The 27,849-nt window shown below is 42.0% G+C and overlaps 1 protein-coding gene across 3 annotated transcripts in view; it reads right to left on the reverse strand.

The window, feature by feature from the left end:
• Window positions 1-286: 286 nt before the first annotated feature.
• Window positions 287-27,849, reverse strand: part of osbpl5 (oxysterol binding protein-like 5) — a 61,532-nt gene continuing 33,969 nt past the window's right edge. For 2 of the 3 annotated variants that reach the window (XM_033635300.2, XM_033635301.2), the window contains 21 exons: window positions 21,281-21,442; window positions 20,955-21,028; window positions 19,652-19,732; window positions 18,705-18,806; window positions 18,207-18,410; window positions 16,576-16,660; window positions 16,294-16,456; window positions 10,244-10,457; window positions 9,939-10,123; window positions 9,740-9,821; window positions 8,041-8,139; window positions 7,738-7,834; window positions 7,401-7,499; window positions 5,425-5,522; window positions 5,248-5,337; window positions 4,749-4,885; window positions 3,727-3,906; window positions 3,481-3,610; window positions 3,061-3,175; window positions 2,855-2,957; window positions 287-2,090 (listed from right to left, as the gene is read on the reverse strand). In XM_033635300.2, coding sequence (XP_033491191.1) covers window positions 1,955-2,090; window positions 2,855-2,957; window positions 3,061-3,175; window positions 3,481-3,610; window positions 3,727-3,906; window positions 4,749-4,885; window positions 5,248-5,337; window positions 5,425-5,522; window positions 7,401-7,499; window positions 7,738-7,834; window positions 8,041-8,139; window positions 9,740-9,821; window positions 9,939-10,123; window positions 10,244-10,457; window positions 16,294-16,456; window positions 16,576-16,660; window positions 18,207-18,410; window positions 18,705-18,806; window positions 19,652-19,732; window positions 20,955-21,028; window positions 21,281-21,442 — 2,636 coding nt within the window. In that variant the 3' untranslated portion in view covers window positions 287-1,954. The remainder of the gene's footprint in view (window positions 2,091-2,854; window positions 2,958-3,060; window positions 3,176-3,480; window positions 3,611-3,726; window positions 3,907-4,748; window positions 4,886-5,247; window positions 5,338-5,424; window positions 5,523-7,400; window positions 7,500-7,737; window positions 7,835-8,040; window positions 8,140-9,739; window positions 9,822-9,938; window positions 10,124-10,243; window positions 10,458-16,293; window positions 16,457-16,575; window positions 16,661-18,206; window positions 18,411-18,704; window positions 18,807-19,651; window positions 19,733-20,954; window positions 21,029-21,280; window positions 21,443-27,849) is intronic. The other variant, XM_033635302.2, reaches the window with a different exon arrangement.

Here is a 27,849-nt window from a genome sequence, read left to right on the forward strand (position 1 = left end):
GATTGCACTTAAGAACTGCATTTGAGTAAATGTACTTAATTACTTTGTACCACTGTTTGTACCCCAACACATGGAGGACTTCTCAGCTTGAAAAATCACTTCCTAATGTGACCAACACTTTGATCAACAGTCCCAGTTTACCCAAATCAACATCTCCCTCTAGTGGAGAATACTTGTCTACAGACTACACACTTCTGTTGTGTAAAGGGAAGTATTTCTCGTTGTTTTAAACACCTGAGGAGACATTTTTCTATCAGAAGATATAAATGAGAACGGAGGGCAGTGACAGGGTTAAAATGTTTTACTGTAGTGCTACAGTACGCAACAGGTATGAATGAAAACATCGGGCAACATCATGTTCTCTGTAGTTTCGTTCCATATGACAAAAATATCTGGCATGTAGAGTTCCCACAACATGGCAGTAGAGTAGAAAACAGGAAAAGAATGAAAAGAAATTAAAAGGAGTAAATAAAAGCATTCAAAGAGTCGACGTCCTTCTTGTGCTCTCCGATTCTCTCCCGATGGATAGATCAGTACTGGCAATTAAGACTGAAATTCAAGGGTTAAAAACCAGTAAAAAGCCAAGATCACAGATCTGGCTTTGTATAGCACGACTGTAATGGCTTACTCGCACACATGTGCTCCCTCACACACACACACACACACACACACACAATCATACACACACATGTACATACACAAATATGATGAACCCACACAACCCTGGGAGAGCGATTGTCGCCCCTGGTCTCCTTCCTCCAAGCTGGATTAGATTAGGAAAGTCAAGGTTAATCACCCAATAAATACATTCTGAAATCTCTTTTTGAAACAGACCATCAGACAAATATATACAAATTGATTAAAAGAAAAAAACAACTCATTACTAAGTGTTTACATCTTAAAACAGTCACTTGAACATGGTGTGGACTAAAATGCACACACACAAACCCCTTCTGTTAGGCCGAAGTATTCAAATTGATCTCTTGTATTTCCACTCATTCCCTCTGTCCCTGCTTCCACACACGCTGCTTCTCTATGTAACTGATTGTACACACTAGTATCGTGGTCTAGACCAACAGCAGTGCTATGCTATTATCCCTTCTGTTACAGCACTACAGGCACACAAATACAAAGACACTCTGTTTGGCTCTCTGCCCTGCCTCATTTTCATTATCCTTCCTTCCTATGTGTCACTACAAACACACACAGTGCTCCCTGTAAACAAGTACTCTTTGTCCTCTCGGATTATAAATACTGTTTTGGTAAAATCATCATCATTAAAAGACGAGACAGAGTGTATTGGAGCGTACATCGATACAAAACACGCAGAATTGCACTGTTGGAAGATATTCCTTCTTTGTTTTTGTCATATTTCTTCTTCTTTTTTGGCTTCAGCGTTAAGGCCCAAAATCTGGAGTGGAAGGGGAGTAGGAGGAGTCCAAGCGGTGATCTGCCTGCGCCCATAGGGCCTACTGTAGGTGTAGGTACGGACAACACACACACAGGCACACTAACAGATAAACAGTATTGCAGGGCAATATAAAAAGATACTAAGGAATGGTGAAACATCCTCTCTGTCATTTCTTTTAGCAAAATCATTCTTCATCTTTATCGTACATTTCGTGTTTTTATTCAAAATCTTTTTTTAGCCGTGTTCGTCTCTCATCCCTCCTTTCCTGTCCAAAGTGCGTGGGTGCCGGTGCTGTTTCAGTCTGGCTACACTAGGGGGTGCTGTTCCTCTCTGCAGATGACTGACAGGCGGTGGCTGTGGCTGTGTTTATTGCTTTAATGTCCGTGTGCTCCTCCTCCTCTTAGAGGAACCAGAGGGGACAAAGTTGCCCTCCTGACACTGATCTGAGGTCTCTGCCCTCGTCTGCTGATTAGAGTCTGTGCTTTGTGGGGGGATCTGATGCCAGATCAGTGCAAGAGGGAAACTCCTCCCTGGGAAGTGGGCTCAGGTGAAGACGTAGTTGAGGAGGAGCTGGGAGAGGAGCAGCACGCAGAGGATGAGACAGTGACGGCCCGTTAGCGACACGCTGTCGTCTGTCGCCCTCTGACGAGTCAGCTGGCGGCTCAGAGCTGCCAGGTTCCTGTGGGGAGAGAGGAGGGTCAGGGTGACCGAGAGCTTAACGATGCCCGGCAGGAAATAAGTCTTAACAATGTAAACTATCACGAACCCTCTTACAATGAAAAAATGACTGTTTAAAGTTGGAGATTATTTACTGAATTATATAATTAGGGATATTTTTTTATTTAAGATGCACTGTCACCATTTTGTATTTATCTAATGGTGGATATTTATGTGTGAGTTTCTGAGGCTACATCCACACCAATACATTTTAAAACACATTACTATAGCTGCATTATGCCTAGCGTACACACTGCTCAAGCATTGTGGAGAACCTAAAACGGAGACATTTGAAAACACTGCAGACCCTGTATTAGCTTGACAGCTGTAGGGCTGCATTTTAGTCTGAACGGGTGGAAACTTAGACTTTTGAAAACAACGACAAGACACCCACCTTCCCTTCCCGACTGGGTCTTACAACCCCAGAGTAGACAAGCTGCTTTCTGTTTACGTTCAGGCATGTCACTATTGACAGAGACTAATTCTGAAAAAGTGCTGAAACACTTGTGTGTACAGAGATAATTTTTGTTCTAAAACACTGTTTTAAAATGAAAACGTGTTATTGTGGATGTGGCCTAATTCTGCTCTCTCACCATAACATGAGTGAAACTGCTTTCTTTTCACATAGAACAAACATCATATTCAAGATCTGACCTCTTAAGACATTATGCTACCCCAATTCCCTCCACAATTGTGTATGTGCATGTAAATGTGTGTTATTTTCACCTCTGGATGTCCTGCTGTGTCTTCTGTATGGATGTAATGGAGGCCTCTATGAGGGCGATGTCCTTCACCTCTTTATTGCACCGTGCACACTGGTTTGAAAATCCTGCACACATGATGGGTAATAACATAAGACTGCTGTAGAGCAAGATTTTGTTGGTTAGTTGTTAGTGTGTGTGTGTGTGTGTATGTGTGTGTGTTACCCTCACCTTCATTGTCTGAAGACTCATGGGTGGGTTCTGGTGTTGTGCTGCTGCTCTCAGTGTTCTGGCTGCAGCTGGACGGCTGACTGCTGGCCTTCCTTCGTTTCCCATTCACCTCAGCCTGGGAGGAGGCAGAAGAATTTTAAGTCTAAGTTATTCAAACTTCACTGCACACTAACTGACAGCGAACTGCTGGCTGCCTGCAACAAAGTTGGGGTTTAGCTGTCTGGGCATCAGTGAATAACTAGTGAGGAAAGAAAGGGGCTGAGGATGTTTGTTAGTTATAACGGAGCACCTAAATATCAGGTGCAGTCTGGCCTGATAGGAAGCAGACCAGCTTTCCTTTTGATGAAATGTCAATGACACAGTTATCAATAATAGATCAGCGTAGCTCTAGTTTGGAGGTGCGTGATTGGTCTGGCTAACCTTCTGTTGGCTGGCCCAGCTGTGGCTGTAGGAGAGTCCGTTGTGTTGCCTCTGGTTTTTCTCGTGCGTCTGAACCACTCCGTCCTTCTCAAACTGAACCAGACAGCGTTCAGGGTCCCACGGGCGCGCACTGCCAAACACGACAACATAATAAGCTGTGTGATTTAAATCTTAAATCCAAACTAAAAAGTCAACAGTGTGTGCCATATCCTGTGTTTTATTGGTATAGTGGGAGTGTGTTCATACTCCATGTGCCTATAGGTCCACTCCGAGGTGACTGGGTCCTGATGGAAAAGTCTTGAGACCCAGGGTTTGTCTCCTCTCTCCCTGGCCTCTGCCCGCTGAGCTTCCTCCAGCACAAACTTCTCCTGGGTGGCCCGCACCTGGTCCCGATCCATAATAGCTCTGGTCACATGCTGCCACAGTCTGTCAAGAGCATATTAAAATATAAACATGAGGCGTGCATATTGTGCATGTGAGTGTAATTAAAGTCAGCAGTAGTTTTCTGATTGTTTGCTTGTGATGTGGTAACAGATCTTTCTCACAGCAGAGGCACAGATGTGGCTAATAATATCACTAATGGCTGCATTTCATTTTGGTGTGTCAGCTCCAGAGCACTGAGGCCTCGTTACAGAAAGCTCCTAGGCCTGAAATGCTATCTTATCTCAGGATTTTTGGTATTACAGAAACATGTTTCCTGACTGCAAGAAGTTAGGATGGCACAGACCCCGTCCTAAATTCAAAATAGCTGCTAAGAATGGCAGTAGCACTGTTGTTAGGTCTGTACTGCAGTGAAGATGGGCAACAACATGAACACCAATGTGTAAGGGCCAAAAGGCTTCTTAAACTGTATGCTGACGCTTTAAATTTCAATCCTCTTTTCCTCTTCCATCGACATGATCAGTTCCTTCTAGTGAATGTCTTTTTTGTCCATGATGGTGAACAAGCTAGCCAGTAACAAGAGTGTCATTGATATTATGGATTTTCTGTCTGGAGTAGCCTAGTGGTACATTCTAACTACAGATACAGGCAGTCTGTGTATGCTCTAAAAATAGATACAGGCATGACAGGACAAGATTGAAGACTCAGATTTACAGTTATAATTAGGATTCTTTAAGTTAAGATAAGAAAGGAGGTGTGTGATGGGATAGGACACAGCCATGAGTTTAGGATCTGCTTCTGTAAAAATAAGATAGGATTCTATTACCCTGTTTCCATGTTTGTTTCCTCCCATTAATGACCTTGAGAAATAAGCATGTGTGTTTTACCTTTCAGACTCAAACACTCCCTGCTGGTCTATTTGGACCACTTGTCTCTTGAGGCGACTGCTGCGGATGTCTGAGGTCGGGTTCCACAGCGTCTCCGATTGGCCCGAGCGCTTCTCGTGAATGAACACCTCGCTGTCCTGAATACAGCAAAGCCGACAAAATGTTCGGTCCCATTCCATCCCCAGCGGTAAATATTTACAGTTTTTGTTGACAATTTCCAGAACGTCAAATGATCAAGTTTATTTCCTAAACATTCAATACTTTACTACTTTTTCCGATCCTTCAGCCCACTGTGAGAGCGCTCTAAACAGGCTCCTCTCACTTTCTGTTGCTCCTAAATCCTTTAATTACCAATTCTGCCTCTAATTACTGCAGAGAATCGCTGAATACTGAGCGGCAGCGAGTGAGTGGCAGAGAAGGATGCGGAAAGATGAACCTAAGAGGGAGATTGAGATGGCAGGCAGGGAAAGAGGGATAACAACTGGATAAAAGCTCTTACCCAGTGCCCGTCAACGGTGGCCAGTAGCTCCTCTCCCGCATAGATCTTCCCACTGATCTGATTCACAGAGCAGGAGCCTCCAAGGAAAGGCTGCAGAGGTAAAGTTAGCCGTTATCTCAGAATGTAACCTTTACAAATAATACTGATGTTATCTTGAAATAAGAAATATATATATACCTTAAGCTTGAACTCCAGCTCTGTGAAACACTTTGTTTTCTCACACTCAATGGTGACCTTCCCTCCTAGTTCTAGTGTCATGGTGCCGTACAGGATACCTACAGGACGCACAGACACAGAATCACAGCACATCAATGTACAGAATACAGATGAGGAAGAAGTCTGCAGAGTTAGGAATATAATTTATGAGTTAAGCACTCACAGTGAGTGCACTCCTTGACCAGGAGGACACAAGATAACGACAGTAATTTACAACATACCCGTGTACACTCAGAGAAAAAACAGAAACCTGACCCAACATAGATACCACCCATCATCCGTCTCTAATTTTGGTCGTCTGCCACGAGAGGGGTTCATGTTCAGAGCAGAGCTGGGCGCAATTTGATTTCCAATAGCTCAGACACATTGGCTACGACAGATGGCTGCAAAAGTTTCAGCCCACACATCTCGTTTTTCATCGTATCCATGGAGGAGGAGTTTGTGTGTAAGCCTTCTGTACCGTAGCTGTGTTTCATAATTTAAGTGTGACAACGAGGAGCTTAGCAACAAACAGCCAAGGTCAGTGAGGTGAGGCAGGAGCTACGACGTAAAAATCATCCAGGAAGAAAGTCAGGAGGCCAAAACATCTACTTGTTGTAACACCCTATCTACACAGCGTAAGCAGCACGCTGGCAGAGCAGCACAAGGTTCAGTACTCCATCTGTGTCTCTGTTAAAAATATCGACTTATCAATTCATATTAATTATGAATATTTGAAGCAGTTTCAATACTCATTTTTCGTAGTATTGATACACCAGCAGGAGCTGCACTTTCTTGCTCTCTCTTTTTGCTAATATTAACTGCAGTCACTCTGCTGTTCTCTGCTACCACACAAGAAAAGAAAAGTTGCCATCATGGTATAGCCTTGATATATTTGTCTTTTGATAAAACTTTTCTATTTTATGCTCTCAATGTAAATTTTCCCCATGGTATTGTAAATCAATATTTTTCAAGGTAGCGTATCAAAGTTAGAAAATCCAGTATCGTGACAACACCAGCAGACACGCAGGATGCGTTCAGGCAAAGTACTGAGCGTAGGTCATCTGCATTATTGCAGCGCTCAGAGCCCAACACACTATCAACGGAGTAGTTTGGCTCGTAAAATGGAAGAAAATAGACTTTAAGTGCAGAAGTACTCATCAGGTAACGTTAAGCACAAGTAAAACAAGAGCTGTCGCCTGGCCTGTGTAGACAGAAGGACTGTCAAGACACATGTAAGACAGATAACTGAAAAAAACATGGTTGAAACACCTCCTGTATATACACACCAGGAAGAATAGCCACTGCAGAGCTGTAACTAATTGGTATCCTAAATAAACAAAACTAAATTCAACACGCCATGAGCTCTGCAAACCGAGTACATTTTCCTGCTTAAAGACTGATTGGTTGTGAATTCCACCTATTAAACTGAACTGAGCTTTTAACATCCTTAATTGTTAACAACTTTACAGAATTCATTTCAACTGATGAGTTGTGCCAGAGGTCTGTTTGGATGCTAAGCAACTCATAGATCACAGTCACTCTTAATATCCTATCAGCCCCCAAGAAACTGGATGACTGGGACAAAGTGGCTGTGTTTGTCCTTGTCTTAATTTACTTACAATTGTATCTGAATAATCAACAGCACAGCAGTTATATTCCAAGCATGTAATTAGCTGGTAAATGCATCCAATGGTGTTTAAGTGGGTAGTGAAGGTGACTGTTACGTTTTGCATTAACAAAAGCTATTGACATAACAAGATTAAGACGGACATAAACACAAAAATGGACCTTTTGTCCACCTCAGAATGTCTCAATTATGTGTGGCAATAATTTTTTTAGAACATGATAAGACAGTATTAAGCAGATTTTGTGAACTTACTGCCCTTTTTCACACCAAGGACATGAGCAGACTAATTAGAGGTGATTCTCATCAACATTTGCTTCAGGTCTATTACCTTTGCAGTGAGCGTACGGCATGGTGATGACATACTCTTCCTCCCTGCCCAGAAACAGCAGCCTGGCTTTACCATCCAGAATAGCTGACAGCGAGTTGCCTACAACAGGAGAAACACTTCATTAAAGAACACAAGAATCAATTTTCCCCATAGATCCCGCTTAAAAAGCTTATACTGACAACCTATTGGTCATGCTTCGAAGCAGAAACAGCAATTTATCTCAAGGTGCACAAACAAAGGGATCAATCCTGCTGTGTCCCTGGATGTCTGTCAATATGTGTGTATGTGTATTGGCCACAATGGTTAATCAGACAACATATCATAGTGTGCTGTGTACCATAGAACTTGGACTTGGCAAGGATGCTCCCACTGATAGAAAAACCATCCTTCCTGTTGCAGACATAAAAGGCAGAGATGGGCGGATGGTGGGACACCTGGCAGCAGGAGGAGAGAGAGAGACATTTGAGCAGCAGTGTGAGAGAAAGAGGTGTCAGATACCCTCTGGCATGTATTAATTTTACACTTGCTGCATCTCACAGGTGTGTGCGCTGTGAGTTTGCTGAATTGTGCAAAATATTTCACACATGGGAAGACTTGTGTCCTGTGCATTTAAACGTTCTCGCTGTGAGTCTGCCTTCACCTGTTCAGCTATGTAGAAAGTGCAGCTGTCGGTTTGAGGATGAAGCCAGCAGCAGCGAAATGTTTCCCCCAGGATTGGGTTGTAAGGCTTCTTCAGACCCTGCAAACACACACATACACATATCACTCAGTATCAGTATCACTGCCAGCAACTGCTGACACAAGGACCCTTAACCAGTACCCAATGGTTAGGACAGATTACAGAGCAGATGATCACTGCATCAAACTGGTCTCACCAATGTGATTTATAAAGTAAAGTCACAGGTAATAAACATCACCACACAACACATTACCACTTGCCTGGACTCCGTAATTCAGCAGAAAATAATTCACAGCACTGCAGGGAGGAAGCCCTGTAGATGATCTAATAATAATAGGTTATCATGTCTCTACAATCCATCTCCAGTGAGCCTCACAGAGGTAGGCAGCCCAAAAAGTGTTGAGCAAGCCCAGTTTAATCTACAGGCGTCAGCTGCTGGCTCACGTTGGGTGTTCTGCTGCTGCAACTGAGGAAATAAATTCCTAACGAGTGGAAACAAGTGGGAAGTGTTGGCTGACGTTTTTATTGCAGAAAATAGACCCAGGACAGAGTCATTATGTTGAGCGGACAAGAAATACAGTGTCACAGAATGTCATGTTAGAAGATGGTTGATGGGCAGACTGAAAAATACTAACACAGAGAAAATCTCTCAGTGCTCTCAAATTGACAGCTTCCAGGAGTCTGACAGGAGAGAGTGAGTATGGGACTGATAGGCTGTATTTATCTGTGACATGTAACAATACTTTGAAGACTGGTAAATATGCTACAGCTGGCTGCTAGGGATGCACTGATTGTGAAAGTCTGGGCCTGTGTTTTTATTGTATTCATTAAGTATATTGTCATCCTCATGTTTATGAAGTTTTACTATTGAAAATCAAAATCAATAAACAAAGTCAGGACAGAGTATGGTTAATTTTTGTTTTGGCTGTCCCATGAAGTTGGTTAAATGTCACATTACCCCCCAGTATATCATATTGCCCACTCTAATATTGATATTGCTGTGAAAATATCAACAAATTTCTCCTTTAAACAACTGTACTCATTCAAGTTTCTACCCAAAAACTACATTTAAAAAGAATTACATTTCAATATACCATGATAATGTTAGAATTTACCTTCGCCCCATAGTTATTTTAACTTAAAACAGCTTGAACGCATCATAATGTAACTCAATGCAACCTCCGTGAGTTGTTAGCCACTGGCTGCTAATAGCTAATGTCCTTCAACACGAATTAGTTGTTCACAATGTGGTGTTATCAGGGAAACAATAGGCTGCGTCCCCTGATGTGTCAATAAAGAAAGTACTACGTCCTTTCGTCCTGAAGGCTTCCTGGGTAAGATCTAAATTCGTCACAAACACTTTTTCTATCGTCCCTGGAATGACGAGATGTCATATGTTTTGAGGCTTGCTTTTTAGCCTCCTCAAAACTGATGTGACACAACAGAAAGCATCGACCACTGCTATTGGTGAATGTCATTTTATTTGCTGACAGGATGATGGCAGTCAACATGGTGAAATCTGTGTATCCCTCCTGCCTACCAATCATTTTTAAAAAGACTTCATCCAAAACAGGTGTTGCATCTTATGTTCAGGGTTGTTTTATTTTTGGGCCACTACGATAACAACGAGCCATCTGGTACATCAGTGAACACGTCTTACCTTGGGCTTCTTGTAGAAGCCAGACAAGTACCATCTCAACACCTGCTTGATCCGACCATATGCACTCTCCTCCAGTACAGCTCTGAGGCAGGAAAGATGGTGATGGAGAGAGACACAATTATGACAAGAAAGCAGACGGACGATAACTCTAGTCTTCATCTGACTTTGAAACACAGTATAGTGACTTTAAGTTACTGACTGTGAGAGCAGATCAGCGTGGTAGTAATAGTCAGACAGCTTGTCCAGGAAAGAACGTGGCTCCAGGATGAAGGTGGGCAGCACCACCTTGGACAGGTCCATGCCCGGCCGCAGCTGCTTCAGCAGGCTCCAGATCAGACCCTTGTTCTCCTCCGATACAGTCTCCACCTGAGATGCCTCCCCAGCCTGAAGTCACGCACACAGACATGAGTGCACATGAGTGAGGGTACCTTCGAACCTGCTGCCTCTTTGAACATGAAAAAGGTAAAAACAAGGCACGGCTCCCTACTGCAACTGCGAACTCACCTCAGCCATCTCCTCTGTGCTCTGCTCTACATAGGCTGTGGCCTGTGGCCCCGGGGACAGCTCGTCTGATTGGTCCATGTCACTCTCCTCTGTCAGCCTTCCACCGTTCTCATTGGCCGTAGTGTACCAGTCATCGTGAGCCTCGCGCTCCGATTTGTCTGAAAAGCCGTCATGCTCCATGTGGTGATTGCCCAGCAGCACAGTGTCATTTAACCTAATAGGAACAAAGGAGAAGTGAACACCAAGGTTAGAACTATTTTAAGCAACGCTGATATTCAACCGTTTTATTGCTACATCATGTTCAGTTTCACAAACCTCTTCTGGGAATGAGGTAATATATTATACTTGAAGAATAATCAGAGGATTTAATGAGGTAGTTCCCCTGTAAAACATCTGTGTGCTCATCATCGACAGGTTGTCTTTCAGCCGATTTGAATTGGTATCATAAGTAGCTCTCATAATGTCAGCAAGTCATTACCAGGGAAGAATCAATTGAGCATGGAAGCTTGAGGAAGCTTAAATGACCATGATTAGACATTAAAGCTGAGTAATGTCACATGACATAACAAGCATCTTACTTGATTCTACTTCAGTGCTGCCAGAGCTTTGATGACTGCCTCACCACTAAGGTAATCTATAAACAGCTCAAACATGGCGCAGACTGCTGAGAAAAACAGATAGTACCCACCATGAACCTTTAAGGCTCTGAATGCTCCTTAAATCTAAATTGAATCAGTGATTGAATATCTTCATCTTCATGGCTATGATGAGCAAGCCTACCGTGTTAGAGAATATCCACTGTAAAAGCCTGGCTGACCTGGAGGGCCTGGTTGTATTTAGGAAATCTGACCTGTCTTGTTGCTAGGACAACAACATCACCTCATCCTTATCTGATTCCTATTCACCTGGTCTGAATGCAACTGGCTAAAAATGAGGGTACAACACAAACAGGCTGATGTATGCACATGCATGTACTTCACAAACTGTACATGTACAAGTTTTTTTTAAAGCTCGAGGCCATTTGGAATGAAATTTAAGACCAATTTTACATAAAGAGAGGGACAACAAAATAATTGACAGTTATTATGACTTTTATGACAGTTGCTATGACTTTTCTAGGGCTGTAGTCTCCTGGTCAACTAGTCGATTATTTGGTCGCTATGCTCTCGTCCGACCAAATTCTCATTGGTCAAATAATCGCCGTGTTACTTTCATAAGGAGAAAAGTGCTACATCAACAGCTTTCCAGTAAACCATTTTTTCCTGCGGCATGGGGACAGGCCAAGTTACCTGTGAAAATGGGGGTGTTTTCAAAAAACTCTTTGTATAAAATACACTTAGGCTCGTACACATTGCCTAGTACCAGTTTTAGCGATGTAACAAAATCATAGTTAAATAGCGAATTTTTCCGTTTTTGTCTTTAACACCTGTGTTTCCCTATGTATCATTCTGTGTCCCCTCTCTAAATCCAAAGGTTTTTGTAGGTCTGTAAAGGCAGCACAGGCGGAGCTCTCCATGAGATTTTTTCCCCTCAGTTTGTGACTGGCGGGGTGGATAATTGATCTGTCGAGCCGTTCAGAGCTGAGCAGATCAGAGAGGAGCAGCTGCTGCAAGTGAATGCAAACTTTCAATGAGCCAGATGTCCTGCTGCTTCGTCTCTACCCCGAGTGCGCTCTACGCTCTGACAGTTTGGTCGGATAAATTACCTAACGTATATATACATTCCAATAGCACTCCGAATGAAGGTCCAGCTCCAAAAATAGAAAATATATTTGTGGAGGCAGACGTTTTAATTGTGGCAGACCACCACAAATAAATAAATGTGTGGGAAACCCTGTGTTAATGTCAATAAATCCTTGTATTTAGATAAATAAATTCTTTGCTTTTTAAGCCTTTTTAAGGATCTGCGGGAACTCGTGCTGCATGCTTTCATTCATATGTTAGCATGTGCACAAACTCACTAAGTTAAGAGATAACCACTTCAACCTTGATCTTATGCTGATTCATTATGTGGAATTTTCCAGTGTTGGACACATCAAATCCAGACCTCAGACCAGTCAGCACTCTAACAACCAGAGCAAAGTTGAAAGAAAAAAAAAGAAGAAGAAGGGAAACAAGGGAAACAAAGAAGAAAGTCACGTATCAGCTTCTAAATAGCCAAAGAAAAGAGAAGCGAGAATGAGAGAGGGGGAGAGGGAGGAGCGTGGTGAAATCGATAGCTAATAGGGAACATCGTGGCTCCAATCCTACAGCCATTTTACAAGTCAGACAGTGGACAGTCTGCGTACTCTGGTGGCTGCACACGTCCAATAACACATTCAAAGGGACACACAAGCAGACAGACACAAGTCAGACATTTCACAAAGATCTCCACACTTGGGATCTAAAGAAATACAAACATTAGGATAGTTGAAGATAAATGCAGTGTGTCATGAGCTTTCCAAACCACATTCAGTGGTGGGACTGTGCTCACAGAAAACAAGGAAACAGCTTATTTGCCCAAACAACAATGGAAGGGAGTTCAATTTTCAAAACGCCTGAGGGCTTGACAGACGAGAGCAGTCACATTCCTGCGCACACTGTGAATCACTAACCAACCAGTAATGTTATTTATTAACCCAAACACGCCCTGAAACAGAGGCAGCTTTCCTTACCTCAAAGACACACAGCATACAGACAAACTCTGCCTCAGGAATCACAACACCACTGATGATGTTACCAAACACAGGCACAGTCTGTCCTTATCTCCTCTCCTCTCCTTTCCTCTCCTCTGGGGTGCGTAAATGTTTTCAATCTACTGAGTAAAAAGGTGCAGTCTTGCTTCCTCGACTCCGGCACACCTGCTTCCTGAATGTGTGTGTGTGCATATATTTCTGTCTGTGTGCCAATGCATATGTATGTGTGTGCTGGCTTGCAACGCCTGTGTCGCTGCCGTCTCTTTCTGGGCGGTGTATGGTGCTCATTCTATTTCATCTTCCTGCTCCTCTGTCAGTCATGTGATGGTGGGGGCTGCTGTTATTGGCTGGAAGAAGAGCAGGAGAGGAGGGAGAGCTGGGATGGATGGCCAGAGGGAGGGTACGGCCACAGAGGAGGGGAGGGAAGGGGGGTGGGGAGGAAAGGGATGTCTTATGTAGAATGTAAACAGCACACAAACAGCAACACGCACTTCCAAGAGGAAGTGGGAAAATAACTATGATAAATGAGTACCACCATGTCCACATAATGTAACAAAGGTTGCATTTAAAGATTTAGTGTGGCTGATAGTTACATAGCTTCTCTGTTACACAACAGTTATCAACAGTTAATGGATTGCCAAAGAAAAGCATGCACAATCACAACCATCCTCATTATTGGCTTTGCCTGTAATTCTCCTCATAACATTCATTTGGTTCAGAGTTCAACACAGCCACAGTCTTATACTGCTAACCACCTAATGTAACAGGCATTAGCTGCCTTGCTTTAAGGCAAATTAAACACTGAGGAGCAACTACTTGTTCTACTTGCTTCCACTTTTCCCCTCAGCACTGTCACTATTAAGGCTACTATTTCAGAACTCTGCTAAGAAAGCTGTATTTTGCATATTTTTATAGACAAAATAAATGTCAGCACAATATCAAACGGTCAAGTTTTATAAGGCTTTAAAGACCTCAGCAGTTTCTTTCACATCATAAATCGCTGTTTGAAAGTCTTTCCACACTCCTCAAAGACTCTTCTATCCTGCTAGAATAATCAATATTTTGTCCTGTGCCCAGTAAAGCAGATTTTTAACCAGGTGCTTCTTTATACACTCAAAAAAGCAAAGGTGACCACGATAAGATTACTGACTCCAAAGAAGATAATTACATGAGAAGCACAAACTAGGGCAGCGTCACACTATGCTCACACTGTTCCAGTGTCACACTGCTCCTATGTAATTATATGCCATACTGCTTCAAAGAAAAGTGCCACAACAAGCTGATTTCTCTTCAGGTTCTCTCGCTCTCGCTCTCTCTCTCTCTCTCTGCATTAAATACACAAGCATATGCACTCACATAGTATATACACACAGGTAGCCTGGCATGAATGACACGTGTGGCTCAGCTTCACAAAAGAAATATAAAAAAACTGACAGGCTAATTTTAGCATAGGCGTACTAAATTTAGATTTAATTTGCAAAGGAAATGGATTCTAGGGTAAATTAGCTACAACAGAAAAAGCAACAACAATACCTTGCTCCTACAAGATCAGATGGCTTTCAGCAGGGGCCACGAGACCACATGTAAATGGTCACAACAATGGTTAACAATGGTCCAAAGCTGGTTGCCCTGGCAGCTGAGCAAACATTACAGTGAGATTATATTCAAGGCATGAATGCAATTAATAACCTATTTGTCCTTCATGCTGCCCATGTTGTTGTGTTAATGTCAATATGGCATAAAGTTCTTTTTGAACTCTCTTACTGTTCATATCCACACATAGACATGACTGTCTCTATGATGTATACCTGCATCTGACTAGCAGCTGGTATAGTTTCAGGTTACTGTCTTAGGAAAACCAGACAAAAGAATAATTTACAAATATCTTTGTTTGTTTTGACCTTTTAAAAGCAGACTTTTGCTTATTAATTCCAAGTATGAGTGAGTATCCTGATAAATCACCAGTTTGACTGAATCACTCAAATCACCCATTCAGACCAGCAGTAAAAATGTTTAAAAATGTGTGTGGAAACTCTTTGTTTTCTCATATAAAAGCTTTATTTTGGAAATTTATGTGACATTTTTGATGGTTACAATCTGATTTAACACGGACACGATTTTAGAGTTCTGCTTTTCCCAGGATGCAGTTGTTGCAGTGTCAAAATGGTAGCATTATATCTACAATTTACAACATTAAATTTGATATGTGTGTTGATCAAGATCTGTTGATCTATGAATGTTTGGTGGATCCTTGCTTGAGCAGTTTATTTAAAATAGTGTTTGTTTGTATTTCTGGTTTATTTCTGTTTCTTCTCTTTTCCTTTTTCATGTTTTGTATATGCACTGACCACAGGATGATCATAAAAAAAAAAGAAAGAAAAAAAAAAGTGTTTTATAATCCCACGCAGGATGCAGGTGCGTAAATATAGACAGGGCAGGCAGTGCGATTGCACTGGGGCCCTGGGGGTGAAGGGACCACTAGAGAGAGCAAGTGACTGAGATTGCTACCTTAGAAATATACCTGTGTACAAAGATAAATTATTATTAAAATATTATTAATTAAAAACGGTGCCATTTGCCATCTATGTCCTCAAAAAGGCAAACCCATCTCCTTTTTTCTTTATATTTTTTTAAAGCGTCAGTGGCTATCTATAACAAAATTATATGCTTCTTCTATATAAGATATAACATCTATACATATACTATAAAAACTATTCAATTAGATTAATAATTTCTGACTTTCTTTGATATTTTTGTCAGATATGCAGTGATGATTACTGGGCAATATGTATGTTGATGTTGTCCAATATCAAGTCTCTATTTGTGTCAAGGCAATACATGCTCAATAGTGTGCACTGGGGTCCATCGTAACTTCCTCATGCCACTGGTGAGATGGGTCAAAGGCACAACACTGAAATAAAGATGAATGAATGATTTGCTCCCTTCTGTACGCACACAAGCTACATTTCGAGCACTGCATAACCTCAAATCACACTTGTGCATGATGGTTTAACAAAGTAATCTAAATTTTGCTAGGATGGTGCACCCTACATCAATATCACAGCTAACCTCATCTGTGGTTTTTTATTTAACAAAGAATATTTCTGGCAGTCCATTTTCAATCCGCTGTTATTGTGAGTTGATGACCAGAAAACACAGAGACTATATTTTAAATCTACCATCTGGGAGTTTCTGACCGCATAAATAAGACAGCAGAAATGTGTTTGGTAGAAATGCCAACAGTCTTGTGCGTGAACTGGCAAGCGCCAGCAACTAAAGTGTCATTACAGAAAACACAAACTAATAAATGTAAGAAGGAGATTGATGATATCTGAGATGCTTTCAGTGTATGCTGCAGTTTTTGTGTGGCACTTACTGTAGCAGCTCTGCATCAGTGAGTGCAGTTGACTGCAGCAGGTGGAGTATATGGGAGGACTCTGAAGACGTGCTGATATCTCCTTCCTTCCCGCCTTTGGCTGTCAGCTTGTACAGACTGGAGCAGCTGAGAGCCAGCTCCAAGGCATCCATCCAGCATCGCCCTGGAGAGATGGCAGAGAGATGGGAAGGAGCATCTTCAGTATATTCTGCTCATAAAAATAACTCATTAAAAACCCTAGAACGTGCACCTCCGACTAAAGCAACCACACACAAGCCTCACCGTCAGACTCAGATGCTGCTCTGAAGATCAGGTAGTTGCTGGGTAGAGGCTGCGTGATGGAGCCAACGTTCTCTCCTTTGGGACCCTGAGCATATGGATGAAACGAGTGGTGAGTCACGCTTCATGCCATTTTAGTCATGTTGTACCAACAGAAGCAAATGGCTCTCTCCGGGGCTATAAGCATAATGGAGCGTTGAACAGGATAATTATCAGTTACAAATTAAAACTACTGGGTGAATACAAAGGTAAAAATAAACACACTGACAAAACTGAGTGTCAATGTGAACTACAAAATTACATGTAATAACAGATAAAATTGCTTTTAACCTTTAAATCCTGCATTTTCATTCAACGTTGCTAACCCAAATTAATTAAAAACTACAGTCATAACAACAACACAGATCCCTTAGGAGGAAAAACAACAACACTTTTTTTAATAGGTTCAATGCTGCTTATTCCTTTTGATGTATGGACATCAATTTCTACCTAGGTGCTGTGCATTAATCTTAATGTCATGATTGCTACAATTTTCCATTTAAAAATTTGATTATTTTCCAGACTCCAGACCATATTTGACATCTGATTACAAACAGTTAGGTGTTTATTATGTAAACAGACAACATCAAAAGCCATCTGTTAACATGGTTACATTCTGACCATGTATGCTATTACATTGCAGAAGACTGTAGCTAGGCACTGTAGCTCATACAAATCAATTAAAACCAACCCCAGACAAGATTACCTCCATCCAAAGAGGAGGGTAACTGACCAGTGCTACCTATACTCGCCATATCAGCCATATCTATTTACTGCATCCATGGACGTGACACATCAACACAGCCACAAAAGTCTGATTTCCTTACAAAGAAAAGATACTCCATTTACTTTTCTGATAAATACACCACTGCATAACTCATAAATATTCAGAAAAGCTTCATATTTGGCTATTTGTGATGCTATATGCAAATCAAAGATATTACTGCATTTCCTTTTAAAATAATTTGGTTGTGGATGTTGGGATTTGGTATAAGGCACTTAAGGCGCAGAGCTTTTTTAGATGCTGTGATGTGCAGCCATAGAGGCAGCTCTGCATAAAAGTGTGCACTTAGTCCCACAACATACTTTTGGGCATGGTTTCAATGACATCAAACATGCTCCAGCCCGCACTCTCTCACAGAGAGGTAAATATTTTGCTCCAAACCATGAAAAACACTCGGCTCGTATGATCAATTGAATTTTAAAAAGTCAGAATTTTATATTTCAGTAAGCAGAACAGGGACATCTCTTTTCTTTCTTCCATACTTACCCAAACCTGGAAATGACTACAATCATATTCCATACTTTTTCATACTGTAATGTGCATTACTTTCAACCCTTGTTTTTCTAATACTACCACTAGGAGGCACTAATGTCAGTGTCTGTAGACGCAAAACTCATCTTGCATGTTGCAAAAACAAAATCAAACCCAACTGATACTTGCACCTAAATATTAAAGAATTAAACAGTTACCCTTGTATCAAGTGAATAGTTTAATTCAATTCTTAGTCTGTCTCACTATAATCAATGAAGCCTTGATCAACTTTTATTACTGAATTTATAAAAAATGCTTGTGAGCCTAAAACATGTCTGACCTTGACAGCCCAGATGGATTTTTCCATTGGGTGGTAGAGCTTAAAGCAGAAGCCATCCTTCTTGGAGGGTCTCTCAATTAACTTGCATGCACTGAGCAGGATGGTGCCCACCCAGTGGTCAGCTTTGGGGGTCTTATAGATCAAAAGAACTCCAGGCTTTAGGGCACACCACAGCTTGGTCCAACTCTTTAAGGAGCCACGGATCTAAAGCAGAATGTAGGATGAGATATGAGGGTAATTTAGTACCAGAGCATGACAGGAACACATGAAATAAAATGTTGCTGATGTGTTGTTATTACACATTACAAGGAAAAAAAGGCAGCTTTAGAATAGTTCCACTATTACATCCTTATTTGTAACAGCAAATTATAACTAAGTTAGTAATTAGCAAAATGTATAAATGACACATGATAAAAAGTCTGACTAGTGTGACTTAAGATAATAATTTTGGAGTCGATGTACTGTAGCAACTTTGTCTAATAGACAAAATCCACGCACCTTTAGCCAGTTGGACATGATGACAACACTAGGATCCTTTAGTGCACTGAACAGTTCCTTAGCTGCCCGTTTCTTCTCTTGCCTGTAATTCTGCTTTTGGACCTGTGACACAGGAAGAAAACACACATGAATGAACAGTGGTGGAAGACGCATTCAGATCCTTTTCTTAAGTCAAAGTGCTAATACAACACTGTAAAAATACTCTAGTACAACTAAATGTGCTGCATTAAAACTGTTACTTCAGTAAAAGTAAGTAAGTAGATTTAGGTAGTTAAAGTATTAAATGATTTTTTTTCACATGAAAAAACAGTGAAATTATGAAAATTATTCTGTCAATCAATTAACTGCATAATCAGCTGATCATTCCACCTATACTTGAAGGTCTTAATATTGTTGGGTTGTTTAATTCATAGCAAACCATCATGTTTTATAAACTCTTCATATGTTTTGTGTGTAAAAAAATCCAAATTTGTGAAGTTACTAGTAAATAAAGCTGTCAGTCAAACGTAGTTGAGTAAAGGTACAATATTTGTCTTTGAAATGTCATCAAGTAGAAGCAGAAAGTGTCGTGAAAATAAAAGAACAACTTGTACTTAGTTACATTCCACCACTGCGAATGAGTCATTAGTCTTACTGGTTGGAGGACTGGTCTAAGAGCACCAACACTAGGTGGAAGCAGAGTCAACCAAATGCTAGCCATCATGTTGGCATGCTGTTTTTCTTTGGTGATCACTAACATGAGTCATTATTTATTTTAAACATAAAAAACAATACATATTCAAAATACTTCCAAGGTTGTGAAATGACTCCTGTACATTAACCTCACTGAGCTCAGACTGACAGGGATACTGAAGCCCTAAATCACATGCACTTTATGATATATCTATAAAAACATAATTGCGTTCAACATTTAGCACGACTGTCTCATGCAAGGAAGTGATGTGTACCTTGAGAGACTCCTTCCGGGCCAGCTTCTCTGTGGGGGAGGGGCACTCCTTCTCGACACCATTGAACATCCTGGACTCAGACTGGAGGGAGGAGAGGAGACAGTCAGTGAGGATGAAGAGGAGGAAGAAGATGCAAAGTAAACACCGTCAACAACTGCAATTTATGTAGAGATTTTAGTTTAGTAAATCTAGATCAATAGTCTATGATTAACAATCACAACACCATTTCAACAGACAACTTTTGTGATCATATTTTGAAACATAATGGCATCGCCCTTTTAGACAACAGTTAGCTCTTGTGACGAACTGCTACAAGCGCCAACATGACACGACTAGCTTCCACATTGTTTAATTATTACTTTAGCCACGAAGCATGTGATCTGCCACAAGTTCGTATGAAGCAGGCGGAAAGCTCTTTCAGCCAGAGAAGCAACTTATCAGGCAGCTCTGCTGTTTCGACCACAACCCCACTGACTTCCTCGGTTAGACAACAAAGGCCACTGACTGTTTGATGGTCTCCACTGATCACTAAGTAGAGATTAGAACCTCAGTGGTAAATTATGCTTTGATTTTTACTGCGATATGTAATTACATAACCACTTGTTCTGTATGCACTAAACCAATATGACTCACAATATTATTTGGTGAGCCCACACATGCGCCTAGTCTTATCTATTTGTGTTAAAAGAAGCCATTCTTAAAAGTGTAGTACACTATTAAAACCCTGTACAGATGACATCATGCGAGGGTCTCAGTCGCCTATTGTCCCCTGAGGGCTTTCAGGATGGAAGAAAGGGCAAAAGGCCAGAGATGCAGCTGCGCTTGTAAATTATTCCACATATAAATAGGCAATATTGCGAGGCGAGGCGAGGCAAAGCGACAAGGGGAGTGGAGACAAGACAAGATGAGATTACGCGGTTGCCACTGGAAACATTTACTGACCGCTCCTAATTTGTATTACTAAAGAATAGAAACAGACTGTTAGGACTAATACAACAGGCAGCGCCAGGACAATAAAGGTCTGGGTGACATACATGGTTTGTGGCACTTAAGACAGAGTTCCCACCACGGCCCTGACATGTAACATCCCACAGCTTTTAGAAGACTTCCACTGGTGCAGTGTCATGACTTATAAATGCTGATTTTGAAATGCTGATTTACCAAAAGAGTAATATTCCTGTTGTTTCAGGTTGCTAACACCACAAGCAATCAGAGGAAAATAAATCGTCATACAAGACAAAAGGAAAAGGGCTCACCCAATGAGTCTGTTAGTGAGCTGCCCAATCAGGATCTGTGTTCTTACCTTGCTGCCTGGTGATTGGGCAGGACTAAGTTCATTACTCAGCATGGAGAGACCGTTCCTGTCTGTGTCACTGCCTGGTGGGAACCCACAACACACAGTCACATACAAATGAACTCTGTGAACAAACCTGCTGACATACAATTAAAGCAAGGCAGCCCAAAAAGCAGATAGTAAGCAGCGGCTGAGGTTTGTTGACCTGTACGGAGTAAGTCCAGTACAGTACAGTATGCCATTGTTTTACAGACACCGGAATCCATTGTCACTGAAATATTATATTTTGTTATATCCACATTTCACTTGTCAGGTTTGACCTCTTGGCCTTTTACCTGGGCTGAGGTTGTAGAGGTCATTGTCCCCTCCATAAGACAGGTTCCGGGTGAGGGAGCGGGGGTCAATTTTGGGCGGGGAGGTGGCGTTTGGGCACAGAGAAAACCTCCGATGGAACAAATTCTCCTCCTTCATCCTGACAACCTGCTCCTGCTCGTCCTCTGCAGGGGGGGAGTGCAGAGAGAAGAAAGGAGGGAAGGGAAGGTTTGGAAAGAAATGGGAAACAAGAGGGATGGAAGACAGGAAATTCTAATTAGAACAAACTGTTACAAGGTTTTTACACACATGCCTTTGTTTGTCTGATGTTAAAAACAGTCCAAGTGATTCATCCTGTCTTTGCAGCTTATCGTCTTTTGAATATGATCTTACTTGTTGTCTCTCCCTGCGTCACTGACTCGGAGCTCCATCCTCACTCCTTCTCTTTGTGCAAATCTATTGGACTGTCTGGACCTCTGCCCTTTCTCTCCTCTCTAACACTAACAAAGACCTACTGTACCGACATGTCAGCCTGTCCACATAATAGCATTGTGCGTGGCAGTGACAAGCAGCTCAGACTGCACATTGTGAGTGTATATGACAGACAGCGTCTCCAACCGAGCTTGGTCACTCTGTCCACAGAGACTCAATGTCCAAGACGACCGCCGCCGCCATTGCCACTTGTTGGCCTGAATCAACAGGCTTCAGTGCAGGAATTGCTGTGCACCCAAAAAATGCTGCTTCCTCAGTCATTTCCCTTGATATCCACAAGGATCCCATCTACTAATGAGATGCACATCTCGGCACACAAAAAGGGACAGATGCAGCTACTGCAGATGTGGGCAGGATCAAGCTGTGCCTCTGCAGCTTCATGTTGTTAATTTACTGCGGTGAGTGGATTAGTTATATTTTTAGCCCACTATGCCCACATAAAGGAGATGAAAAAATTCACATAGAAGAAACCATACAGGCATATGCATACTATTCTGCATGCACAGAGACAGAACTGTGTCAAGACCTTGAGTCTTCTATGAATCTATGTGCTGTTGCTCAGAGACACGATGCCTCACTTGTGCCTTGTTTTCTCCTCTACTGAGCTCTGTAACTATTGACAAGTGGCAAACTATTCATAGCCATGTTATTAACAACTGCTGAGGGTCACGGCTGTTTCCAGACGGATCGTTATGCTTGTTCAAACGGGTGCCGAGCTGATCACAGCAAACCGGAGCTGACGGTAAAACACTGAGGTTAATGGAGCGTGGCTGTTACCACCTGGGTCTGTCTGGACGGCCGCACTGTTCTCCGCTCAGATCAATATAATCCCATTCATTTTCTCTCAGTGCACAAACACATACAGTAGACAAGACCCTCTGACTCCCAGCCTACGGAGCAGTCTCGCCTACGAGCCCTCAATTACAACCATCCAAGAACAGCGTGTTACATAAAATTCATTCACAGAACATTTTCACAGACTGATTCATCTTTGAACTCTCCCACATCAGTCAACTGTGATTACGCTGGTGTACGAGGAAAGTGCTGTTTGTCAAAGTGTACATGCTGTTAAGTGACAGAAGTAAAACCTGTGAGGTGACAGGGGCTTAAACTGCAAACTGGAAACCATATGTAGTGCTGGTGGAGTCTTGGCAGTTTACAAACTCTGCCTTCCCTCTACAAGTGCATATATGCACATACAAAACATTCCTTAGCACACTCACATCCGTGTCCTCGTCACACCACTCCCTACTTCCCTCCGTTTTCTACCCTGCCTCTGTGACTCATTCCCTCAGCCTCCTGACGCCCTCCTCATTTCTGATCTTGCAATCTCTCCTGTGCATTTCTTCCTCCTACCCTCTGCTCCTTTGTCCTTTCAAAGACGCAGCTATAAACAACCAACATATGAGATGAAAAAGGTAAATTTATTCTCCCTGCAAAGGAGCCTTATTTGTCCTTGTGGAGCAGGTCTAAAAATAGCATTCCATTGCTGCAGTGCATGCGTGCGTGTGTAGTACAGTGCTGAACCCTGAGTGCAGAACAGGCTGCATGAAAAAGAGCATGTAGCTTTTGCATTACACAACAGTAAACACAATGCGCTGCCAAACTGTATCAGGACAGGCACACAAGGAGAATTAATACCACTTACAGTGCAGGCCCTAGGGCGGGTCAAGATGTGGGCAGACATGGAGACTGACAGGACAAACCAATCACAGCTGGTTCTCACAGCTGCAGGGTGGAGATTTGCTGGGAGAAAGACTGTGTGTACGAGCATATTACGCAGTCTAGACTGAGCATGGGTGTGGAATCCATGCATGCTTAATGTGTTTGTGTCGTGTGTGTGTGTGTGTGTGTGTGGGCCTGTCAGTTGAGCGTATACGGAGGCCATTCCAATTGTTTTTTGTGTGGCGTTTCTTGAATGACGTAAGTGTAGAAAATGAGTGTGTGGATGCGCATACGTGGCCGAGAGTGTGTGTGTGTGCCTTGTTGCTGTAGACTGAAGGGAGGATTACACATGCACACGATGTAATGCCAAAGGAGAGAGAAAATGCTCCTCTCCAATCCCAGCAGCAGCAGTGGAGCAGGCCGCATTGAGTGCGCATTACTCACAAACACACACACGTGAGCACACGGAGCACACACTCACACCAGCAGCCGTGTTGTAAGTTACAGTCAAACTGTATCAGAGGAGGTCTGTCTCATAAAGTCAAAGTATAACCAATAATAACCGCTTTATTGCAATGCCAATATGCATTAACACATTTTATGTTTAAGACACAAGAGCGTATTTAAAACTAAATGAAAACAAACTGAGGTGTCCAAATATAAATCAAAACATTTGGCTTCTGTATCTTCTGAGGTTTCAGAGTTCAGAGTTGTGTTGGCCTTTACAGAAGTAAGAGGAGATGAAGTGTTTGTAATGGAGACGCTGCCTCTGTGAGGAGAACATATCTGGGCATCAACATCAAATGGACACTCAGATCAGTCGGACTGTCAATAATACAGATAAGAAGGTGGAAATGAAACATTTATTACTGACACTTTACCCAGTGGCCTGGCCAGGAGAAACACTAAGTTACACTTGTTGACATTTTCACAAAGGAGAAAATATGAGAAGAACATGTCCAAGTAGAAATTCAAGCACCATTTTACTTGCTACGTAGCAGCCATTCTACCTTTTGCCTGACCTTATATTACAACTGAAGCACAACATACAATCGTGCTAAACCTCGACTCTCACAACTCCCTGTACACAGCCTAAAGTTTGCCAAGCTTGGCTAACATTAACTCCATCTACCACTGTCATGCTATACAGGTGCTAGGCCAATATTTATCCAGTGATAGGAACGACTTGTGGAAAAAGATAACAGTAAGGTAGCAGAACCAGGGCAGCCAATAACACACATTCCTGTGTCATACATTAACCTTGAACTATGAGAAGCACAGATAAAAACAACAACAACAAAAGCTGTCTGACCCACAGTTACCTTGCTGAGGTGAAAGCACTTGTCTTGCTGTCACATGGGGCACGTTCGTTTTTGGTAATCATTACACCAACTGGGAGGAGGAAAGGAGGAAAACAGAGGGTGGTGTCTAGAAGGGAACATGCTGACATGTTCTAACCTGTACGTTGGTAACATGCTTGACTGATCTAACTAATATAAATCTGAGTCTCTCTCAGGGGCACACAAGGCTACACTGGAGATGTAGTGGCTGATAGTAACCTTGGCTATCATGCTCCACAGATAAGGGTTTTGTTGAGAGGCCAATTCACTTCACATTATTCCAATCCACAACCTATATTCAACCAAAAACGAGTCAGAATGAGAATCTGCCTGGACACCATTTACTTAAATGACTGAGCACTGTTGGAGCTACAGGAGGGTTAAGAGTTAAGGCCAATTCATAATCTCTGCATCTTCATATCTCCAAGGGTCTGCAAGGGTCCGCCTTGGTACGTGTGACATGAATGTTATCATCCACCCATGTCCACAAGGGTCTGTACTAGTGCTGCCCCCTAAGAGTCAACCAAATATTAATCAACCAGAAAGGTAATTCGTCGTCAAGATTTCAGTGGTCGCTTCGTCCTAACTTATATGACTGGACCATGTGAGAATTTAATTTGAAAGGTCAGACACAGGAAGTGGCCACGCTCAGCAGTCAGACAGGAGTCACATTAATTTACAGGGCTGGTACCTGCGGTTATTACACAGGCTACTTAATAACATGTCGGGCAGGAAATCCAAAGTGTGGGATCATTTTGAGAAGGTGAAGGACAAACCCAAGGTGATACGGAAACTCATTCATCAACTACAAACGTGATGTATCATCTGAAACATGTAAGTAGCTACATGCCCATTAGCCACTTAGCACAATCATTACTGCTTTGCTGACAGCATCATTAACAGGCGGCTTGCTCAGTGTGTGACGTGCACTTGTCAATAAAATATAGGCCTATATTAATGAATGTTCATTACTACGGTTTTGGCAAGACCTTCAACTCAAACCATTGTGTTGCCCCGCCAAAAAAATACCATAAACATGCAGGCAACTAGTTGACTAATGGCCCTAAATGACGACTACTGGTTGACTAGGAAAATTCTTAGTTGGGGGCAACCCTAGTCTGCACCCTGCGGACAGTACGCTTAGCAACTGCACACACTCCACTCCCTTGTTCCACTCTCCAGTCCAGTCCAAAACACTGCAGTCAAGCCAGCTGCAGCTCCTGCACCGCAGTGAAGTTAGTTTTAACTTGAAAATTCAGCAGACATTCACTCCGGTCCCAGCAGCATCTTCTTAGTTTTAGTTTCACTGATGCTAGCAGTAGGAAGACAGTAAGCTCAACTCCCAGTACTCCCATTTACTGCTGGGGGCTGACACAGACCAACAATTGTACTATGAATAGAACTATGTGTACGTCTGCATGACAACAGCTGTCTGTAGACGTTCAACGTGGAAAGTATGTCTGAGCTGTAAGCGTTTGTGGCTGCCATCAAATCACAATTTTGTTCTGCCATTGTCTGATAACTGAAACAGCAAAAAAAAAAATCTATATTAACGACAGTATAAATAGTTTGTCATTGGCTATCTTGAAACAAAGAGATTTCCAAACATGGTTTAGCCCATTGTCACCAAGCGCAGTAACCAGGCTGACTGTGTCTCACTCCGGTAAAGTGCAACTTTGTCGTTTGTCAGCTGAAAAAAAAAAATCAACCTAGTGTGGACAAGATTTTTTTCTCTTCACACTGAAAAGAGGACTACTTTTTTGGTTTACACAATGTACGTTAATCCTAAATTATAAACTGACTCCAAATCTGTCAACACTACTGCTATGTTTGGTAGACAGTGTCATATGGAGTTCAAGTTCCCTGATTTAGCACTCGTGTTGGCCCTTCACCTTGTCCCCTCTGTCATTCCGCCTAAGTGTCTCTGCAGACACACATATATCCACACACAAAGAGTCGGAACATATTTCAATACTGAATTTATCTGAATGTCACAAAACATAGTGCATTTCAAGTTTAACCAGTCTGTGAATTATCAGTGTCTTCCATCTCTTTAACCAGCATGGTATTCTTGCTGGTGGCATCACAGCTGTGTTTCTGACTGTTGCGACTGGCAGGCTAACATAAGCAAATAACACTCAGTCTGAGAAGCTTGACAGTTTCTTCAGAGGATAAGGGGGGAACAAAGGTGCACTGACATTGCTGACGTCAGAACTTAACCTTTATTTCAGTTGTGACTCATGACCCTCTTTCATACTTGCAGGTCCGCAAGGACCCTGTCGATATAAATGGATTGTGACAAAAAGGTTAGGTAGGGTTGGTTACACATCTTCAGCTAACACACTGACATTTGCTACTGCAATGCCAGGAGCTATATGGGATGATATTATGCATTTCAAAATTCAACAAGTTGTGCCCCCTATTGATGCTCTTTGCTACATTTGAATTTGCCAACATTTTCACATCATGATTTTGAGTTTAGAAAAAAAATGTGAAGGCATCTGGTTTAACAGAAACACACAGCCAAACATTTACTTGGACATACTGCACATTTTGCGTTCAAAAATATAATTAGGGATGCACCCGTTTATAGGCTGAACATCAGTATCGACACTCACCGATGGCAGTGGCCGATGTTTTTCTGTTGTCACGTCAATTTTGTGCAGGCTAAAAAGCAGGGCTCGAGACTAAGGGCCACAAACTTGAACAAATAAGAAGGTACAAGACGAATACAGTAACTGTTTGGCAAATGTGCTCCATGATCTTACTATTGTGTGATGAAATGACTAGTAGCAGCTGGTTTCTTTTTCTCACTTACGTTATGTTACATTGTGAACAACGAATCCATGTTGAAATCCATGTCTGCAACTAACAGCTCATGAAGGTTGCATTGAGTTACATTACGATGCATTTGAGCTCTATTCAGTGAAAATGAGTATTAGGCAAAGGTAAATTAAAACATTCTCATGATGTGTCCCATGTAATTACGTCAAGTTTTTAGCAATAAGCTTGAATAAATAAAATTGTGTGAAATATGTGATGATGTTTTTAAAGCTATATAAATTATACACTAGAGAGGGAATTATGACATATTA

This window comes from Epinephelus lanceolatus, chromosome 5, assembly GCF_041903045.1.
Source record: "Epinephelus lanceolatus isolate andai-2023 chromosome 5, ASM4190304v1, whole genome shotgun sequence".
NCBI lineage: Eukaryota > Metazoa > Chordata > Actinopteri > Perciformes > Serranidae > Epinephelus > Epinephelus lanceolatus.